At 50.4% G+C, this 8,199-nt stretch overlaps 1 protein-coding gene across 1 annotated transcript; it reads right to left on the bottom strand.

Moving 5' to 3' along the window:
• Nucleotides 1-6,382: 6,382 nt before the first annotated feature.
• Nucleotides 6,383-7,717, bottom strand: LOC123142972 (aspartyl protease family protein 2-like). Its single transcript, XM_044561695.1, has one exon. The coding sequence runs from the start codon at nucleotides 7,715-7,717 to the stop codon at nucleotides 6,383-6,385; it is 1,335 nt and encodes a 444-aa protein (XP_044417630.1).
• Nucleotides 7,718-8,199: the final 482 nt, after the last annotated feature.

Here is an 8,199-nt window from a genome sequence, read left to right as displayed (position 1 = left end):
CGAGGTCTTGACCCTGCACATGTGTGCCAAAGTATGTCTCCTGTCCTGCACAATTTATATATGGACTACCTGCTAAATTAAACTTATTCATCATCATGTCTTGCTGAATTGATTTTGCAGGGTTCATATTGTCTTCACCCAGTGGAAGAGTACCACCTTGCCACAGAGATACGTAGAAATATGGGCACCCACTTATCTGGTTATTTGAACCTACATCTCACAACAAGAGGGCACATGCTTGGACCATTTGTGTTGCGTCTCTTTCGCATAAATTATCTAGGTCTTTGTCTTACCGATATAGTAAGCCTTAAGATCGTGCTGTCGAGATCAGAGGTAACTTACCACCATGCTTATATATTTGAAACGTGTGCGTGCAGTACTTCTTATCATTTTTTTTAAGGTCAGAGTAGTACAGACTACTCAGGAGGAGCACAAGATTCTGCCAACATCAGGGATCGAAGACTCGGTGGAACATCTGCAATCACCAGTTGGTCACCCGTACTCCTGGGTAGAGCTGCCAAGCCGTGCGCAAGCTCGTTACACTTCCGATTCACATACTGGACTCTGCACGCGGCGAAGTTCTTCATCGCAAATTTGATGTCCATGATGAGTCCATATCGGTCCGACCGGGGAGGGAGTTTTGAGTTTAACTCATCAATGACGTCTTGATTATCCATCTCCAGTACCACCTCCCCATTATAGTATTTGCTCATCGACGTGAGCCCAACCAGGGCAGCTCTGGCCTCAGCCTCACTAACACTGCTACACTCCGGCAGCTTTTTGCAGACAGAAAGAAAGACCAGTCCTCTGTAGTCCCTGGCAATTGCGCTGGCTGCGCTCTCCCCGGTGGTAGTATTGAAAGCAGCGTCGGTATTTATTTTGGCCGTTCCCCGGTTGGGCGCCGACCACTTATCTGCTTTGGGAATTGGGCCAGCGGTTCGAGTTCCCCTCTCCACTCCCGCCTTTACTTCTTATCATTTCTCAGTGAACATCTAAGGGGTCGGAGCATCTATATAAATAATGCATTGAGATGTGATTCACATTTATCTTAAATATTGGACGCCGATAACTGCCACACGTGTGGTGTATCGGATGGTTGTGCCGCACGCCCTGTGTGGCACGGAGACGACCCCGCCCGCACGACCGCGTACGGGCGCGCGCAGCCACATCCCGCACGTCCGGTGCAGCGCGGTCGCCCCCGCACGAGCACGCCCGGGCGAGCGAGCGCGCGGCCCGCACGACCCGTCTCGGCCGTCGCCCCTCCCCGCATGCGAGCCACACGCCCCGCGTGTCAGTAACCACGCGTCCTGCCGCGATTGCCATGGTCCGGACCTCTTCGGTTGCCATGTTGCCATGTTGCTGAACTGCAGTTGCCATGTTGCTGAACTACAGTTGCCATGGTTGCTCAACTGCAGTTGCCATCTTAGGTCAAAGTGTCAGATGCCATTTTTGGGCAACTGCAGCTGTTGCCATGTATGGTCTGGTCTACTACAGATACCATGATTTGAAAAACTTTAGGAGTTGCCACCTACTAACACTGGACAGTTGCCATGTAGCACTAAAAAACATGGCAAAAAACATGTTTCGGTAAAAAGAGAGTTGCCTTCTGCTTACAAGCGCGCTAGGGCAGTTGCCATGTACCCTGCAAAACACATGGCAACTGATAGCTTTTGGTGTGTGGGAGAGGAGACGGGCATGTGGGCGATGGTGGTATCTTTAGGAGTTGCCACCTACTAACACTAGACAGTTGCCATGTAGCGCTACAAAACAGACGTGGCAACAATAACATGTTCGGGGTAAAAAGAGAGTTGCCACCTGCTCATGCTCACAAATAGGGCAGTTGCCATGTACCCTGCAAAACACATGGCAACTGATAGCTTTTGGTGTGTGGGAGAGGAGACGGGCATGTGGGCGATGGTGGTATCTTTAGGAGTTGCCACCTACTAACACTAGACAGTTGCCATGTAGCGCTACAAAACAGACGTGGCAACAATAACATGTTCGGGGTAAAAAGAGAGTTGCCACCTGCTCATGCTCACAAATAGGGCAGTTGCCATGTACCCTGCAAAACACATGGCAACTGATAGCTTTTGGTGTGTGGGAGAGGAGACGGGCATGTGGGCGATGGTGGTATCTTTAGGAGTTGCCACCTACTAACACTAGACAGTTGCCATGTAGCGCTACAAAACAGACGTGGCAACAATAACATGTTCGGGGTAAAAAGAGAGTTGCCACCTGCTCATGCTCACAAATAGGGCAGTTGCCATGTACCCTGCAAAACACATGGCAACTGATAGCTTTTGGTGTGTGGGAGAGGAGACGGGCATGTGGACGATGGTGGTATCTTTAGGAGTTGCCACCTACTAACACTAGACAGTTGCCATGTAGCGCTACAAAACAGACGTGGCAACAATAACATGTTCGGGGTAAAAAGAGAGTTGCCACCTGCTCATGCTCACAAATAGGGCAGTTGCCATGTACCCTGCAAAACACATGGCAACTGATAGCTTTTGGTGTGTGGGAGAGGAGACGGGCATGTGGGCGATGGTGGTATCTTTAGGAGTTGCCACCTACTAACACTAGACAGTTGCCATGTAGCGCTACAAAACAGACGTGGCAACAATAACATGTTCGGGGTAAAAAGAGAGTTGCCATCTGCTCATGCTCACAAATAGGGTAGTTGCCATGTACCATTCCAAAACATTGCAAATGACAGCTTGGGTGTGGGAGAGTGGGAGAATGGGCAGTCGTAGGAGATGGGGAACAGAAGTGGTGCGCGGCGTGCGGGCGCGACAGCAGTTTCATCGCACGCCCCGACTGGCGAAACATTGACCGCGGAGAGAAACCGGCGTGCGGGCGAACTCCCTCACACCCACACACGAGTTGTCCTACATGGCACACAAAATCAGCCTTTTCATGCCAAGATTCGTGCAAAGGGCGCTGGACGACGATGGAGGCGTGTGGGTGAGTTGTCTAACGCCCACGCGTGTGGGCGTTAGTGTTTTCGTAAATATATAGGTGAAAGAAGCGTGCCCACTTAATTGGCCTTGTCATCGCCCAAAGGGTTGGAGAATCCAAACTGTGTCCTTGAATAATCTTGAAAAGGTGGAAATTGAAGGATTGGACGGGGAGGATCATGAGCTTGATTTATTAAGAGTGCTATTTAGATGTGCGCCCATGCTCAAAAGTGTGACGGTGAGGCTGCTAGATCAGGACGTGCCCAGTGATGCTTGGTGCACACAAATAAACAACATCTTCCGGGAGTATCCATATGTGGAAAGCAGCATTGAGTTTATTTCTGGTTAGCACTTCTTCTTACATGATTACCATATTCCTAGATGCAACATTTACTTTTATCTTATCCATGATTAATTAGCATATTTCCTAGATCTATGTGATAGTTACTTTTATCTTTTGTACACTCTAAACTCATGCTTTCCTACAAAAAATAAAATAAACTGATTCCTCCAAATTTTATCAAAAGTCTGGAAATCTAAGGTTGACCAAATTTGTAGAAAAAAATAATGAACTACAAGAATAACAAGATATACTTTCAAACTCTGGAGTGTTGATTTTGGAAACAAAGCAAGGTAGTATAAGAGCATATTATTGCCCCATGAGTTATATATCACTCTCTAAAATAATGTATTTGTAGGTGGGTATTCTATGGAGGAGTCAGAGTCAGACAATGGACCATGCCATGCCTCCCATGATTCAACAGACCTCATCAGCACCCTCTCGGATGATCTGCTCGTCCAGGTTCTCAAGCGCCTCAGCTGCGCCCGTGCCGCAGTGCGCACATGCATCCTCTCCCACCGGTGGCGCGGCTTCTGGACCCGCCTCCCCAAGGTCGCCATCACCCTCCATGATGTCCCGTTCGGCTCACTCGAGGCCGCTCTCCAACGTGCTGCTCGTCCCCGGGTGTTTCACCGCCTCCTCCTCGATATCAGTGTCCCCATGCAACATGACATGCTCCCCTCCAGCGTATCCTCTTTGCTCTGTGCCGCTGCAAGGCTCGCACCAGCGGAGCTGCGCTTCACCCTCCCACAGAACCTGCAAGTCCACTGTCTGGGTGTGGACTTGCCGCGCTTGGACTGCACCACCTCCATCAACCTGCATGCTGGATACCTGCTGTTGGCCCCACCACGGGCCGGTGTCGGGTTCCCCTCGCTGAAGAGACTCTCCCTCTCGGTCTGCCATGCTGACCTTGCCGCGTTGATCCGGCGATGCCCGTGCCAGTGCTTGCTCATGGTGTACAACACCGGTTTGGTAGGCATGGAAAAAACTCACAATACACTCACAGTCGTTGCAGGAACTTGTTGTAGAGAGCAAGAACACGTGGACAACTCGTATTGATGTCGACGTCACCATGCTTATGCAATAGAGAACGCACTTCCATGCTCGCGCTGACCTCAGGGTCTTCATCTTAGCGGTGCTCATATGCCAAGGTGTTCTACAGGCTTGGTCTTTGGGGTCTCCTGGAGGTGGGATTAAACATGGCAAAGATGCATGGGGCGTGTCACCGCAATGGTGAGATGACGCTCCAACTTCACATCAACCTCCTGCTCGATTCAGTCCCTCCTTAGGGATTCGGAGAGATCCGATCAAGGGCCTCCGCCACGAGCGTCTCGCACGTCCGCGTCTTCATGCGGTTGTTCCCTCCTCTTTCCCTAGTATTTGATTGTTCTATTATATGGCGTATGTTATCAATTTGTCCTCCATTTTAGGGATGCTTCCATGTGCGCTTGCATGCAGTGTTCTGGCCTTGATTGCAGCCTGACCCAGGGTCCATGCCGATGGTTGTTTGGTGATGCTCCTTGCTATATCTATACACATGCGTCGCCTTCTGCAGTTAGCTACCTATTCTCTTTTATTCTGCATTAGCTAACTTCAACCTAAAAGGGGAGTTCAAAATAATGTCAAGTTGTGTCCATTTGCCTGGACTATAATTTGTTCAAAAATTTGCAGCTGGCCCAGTAGAACATTCAGAACCGGTGCGAGTGACCCCTTGGAAATGTTTATGTGCTTTCAGGAAGAAGCTAAGTATGTTGGCAAGCTCCGGAACAGTGGCGGAGCTATATGTGTCAAGGATTTTTTGGAGAGCTAAGGTGAGAACTTTTTTACCTCCCCCCCCCCCCCCCAAACACTCTTATTTTCTCATTCGCCCCCCCCCCCCCCCCCCCCCCCACACACACACACACACACACAGCAGATCCCGTCTAGCTCCGCCACTGCTCCGGAACAAAAAAGATATGCGAATTTCTTGGTGCTTGCTGGGAAGCAGATGAAGATTGCTTGGAGTTGAGTACATGCCCAATGATACCTGGTGAATCATCAATTCCATTGTCAGTTGATCTCTTGATGTGGTAGCTATGTCTTCGTAAGGGAAGCTTCTTAATTCATCTATGTCTTCATAAATGGTGGCAGCTTAGCATGGCAGCCGCGTCTTTCTGGACGACGCAGACCTTGGTGACATCCATGTCCTTTTCAACCCCATGCTTCTGGCCCCCCACTTGCTTAGGCATATCAAGTATGTTGTCAATTGCCATGCTTCTTCAATACCCTTAAACTTTTCAATTTGGTTCATATAATAGCAACACTCTTCACTTCTAATCTTAGTTTGGACAATTTCATACACATGACGATTTTAGTTCTCGATGCAAGTTACACATTATCTCTATCCGTTGAGTAATTGAGCGGTCGAAATGATACCTGATTGGCTAGGCTGCATTGAATTATGAATCGGAAAGGTGTGATGGCACCCGGGAGTTCCGGCACCCTCCTATCTCGTCCATCCAGTGGCAACAAGATTCGTGCCAGGCTCTGTCGAGTTGCAGTCGATTTGCAGCAGCGGCAGCAGCGTAATTAGGGAGGCTTTTGTTAGGCTCGAGGCATGCAATGGTCCCAGATCGTTGTTCAAAATATGTAGTACAAATTTGACAAGATGTTTCTCTGTCACGTGAGGTGGGCTTAGAGTCAACGGAGTGACACGGAGACAGGGTGCTCGGTCGGGTCTAGGTCTTGTCCCTGCGCATGTGTTACAAAATCCGTACCGGGGATCAGTGCCAGATAATGATATATGAACCTATCCTACTAGCTTCGAAGGGTCCACCCCGTCTTAAAGCATTGCTATGAAGCAGTCTAGATCGTTGGATTAACATGATTTAATGACCGAGATTAATTGGAGATGCCTCTTTAAGTCTTTTTATATTGGTATAGATATAGATATAGATGAACAAGTTTGTGTTGTATCTGCAACTCAACAAAAAAAGGAAAGCACTGTGCATGAATCTTTATGGTTTATTATATATTTGGAATTGCACCTCAATTAAGGCACACAGCAGTCTTAAACATGACCGGCTAATGACCGACGAGTACAAGGTCACCACTCGGACGGGGTGGGCACGGTGTCATCCTCACAGCTCTCCGGGTGGATGGTGATGGTGTTGGCCCTGAGGTAAAAAATAAATCGCGTATCCACCTGCTGCATAGCTCCGATGACCGTCGTATGGCCCATGGTTGTGGGGTACACGCCAAAGCACAACAACTGCTCGTTGTCAACATTGAAGAAGAGGCCCCGTGAGCGGATTTCAAGGTGTGCGCGTGTGCGCTCCCCGTGCCGAGTAGTCGGACCCTCAAAGTCGAGCGTCAGCCTTGGGATACGTGACCAGATCGCGGGCTTCTGCCGGAAACACAGGCGGAAGTTGTGGTCATGCACGCGCTCGTACCCCCACTGCTGCAGCACACCGGCCACCGCATTCTCGACGAGCGTGTATGCGGCCCACACCAGATGGGTCACCTGTATGCCGATGTCCACGAAGCATCCGCCTGACCCGTCGTGTCGCCGCTCGAACATATTCTGGTGGATGCCCGGGATCGGGGACCCATTGAGGCTCACGCCCAGAAGCTTCACGTAGTAAGCCGAGTCGGCGACGCCATGTGGGAGGTGTGGTGGCGTAGGAAGGATCTTGATGCGATGGTGGCCTAGAGGTAGGGGCTCCGGGATGTCGGCGCCGAAGCGAATGAAGCCGTGCCGGTCCTGGCTGTGACCTTGGCCGATCAGACAGTAAGAGAAGCGCCAGGCGACACAGTCTTTGATTTGCATGATGAGGGACGTAGGCAGCCGACCCATGCCCAGTGTGCCTGCGAATGTGCCTTTGGTGTGGAACGCCTCGGTGGCCTGCGCGCACCCGAAGGCGATGCCGTGGATAGGCAAAGTCGGATTACCCAGAATGATGGTGTCGACGCCGACGAACCCGTGTGGGAGGTGGAAGGAACACTTGTGGCCGGCGGGGTGGACCGGGTTGGGAGGCCGGCACAGGGGGCTCGTCGATTGGAGAGGGCGGTAACTGCCCGAGTGGCCAGGGTCGAACACCGAGCCGTATTGTGATTGCTCCGGCAAGCAGTGCAGGCACCGCATCCACGTCAGGCTGCTGGCCGTGTCCAGCACGAGGAAGTAGGCACCCTTGCCATGGCCCGTGCCGACGCCCACAGCCACGCCGTACATATACTCCAGGGGGCCCGTCACGGAGGAACGGTGGTGGAAGTTCGTGGTGTTCACGACCACGACGCCGTCATTGTCCACCCGGTACGTGCCCCCGCCGTGGTTGGCGACCAGTGGGAGGCTGAAGCCACCTACCGTCGCGCAGATCGTAGGCAGGACATGGACCAGCACGCTAGCCATAAGCAGCAGAAGGGTGGAAGCCGTGATCTCCATGTTATGTTTTTGGTTATGACCGTGGCTGCCGATGGACTGCGGCACCATTGTTATGTTATATACTGAAGTACAGATATTGTTTGGACTCCAGGCTGAAGGATTTGCTTGAAAACCAAAAGAACGGATCTCCATCATTTAACACTCACAATATCCAATGCAGGAGACGGATTGAGTTACTACCTCCGTTTCAGTTTACAAGTCCTGCGCGTATACCTAGGTTGCCAATTTTATTACCCTAATATAAACTATATAACACAAAAATTATATCTTTTGAAAGTAGAAACTCTGAAGTTTATGTTGGTATATTTTTTGTAATATATGACTTGTATTAAGTTGGTCAAATTGACGACCTAGGGGTATGCGCACGCCCTGTAAACTGAGAGAGAGGTAGTACAAGGACTTCAAGATACAATTTTGACCAATAGTTTGTTTATAGTGTTCTCCATTTTCTAGAAAAGCAGGAGGGCTGACTCTGGCCTTGC

Source organism: Triticum aestivum, chromosome 6D (assembly GCF_018294505.1).
Source record: "Triticum aestivum cultivar Chinese Spring chromosome 6D, IWGSC CS RefSeq v2.1, whole genome shotgun sequence".
NCBI classification, from domain to species: domain Eukaryota; kingdom Viridiplantae; phylum Streptophyta; class Magnoliopsida; order Poales; family Poaceae; genus Triticum; species Triticum aestivum.
Note: the sequence above shows the minus strand (reverse complement) of the source record. Positions and strands in the feature narration are given on the sequence as shown.

What these genes read in the sequence shown, in the direction of transcription:
- LOC123142972 (XM_044561695.1), bottom strand. Translation starts at nt 7,717, where the DNA reads ATGGAGATCACGGCTTCCACCCTTCTGCTGCTTATGGCTAGCGTGCTG.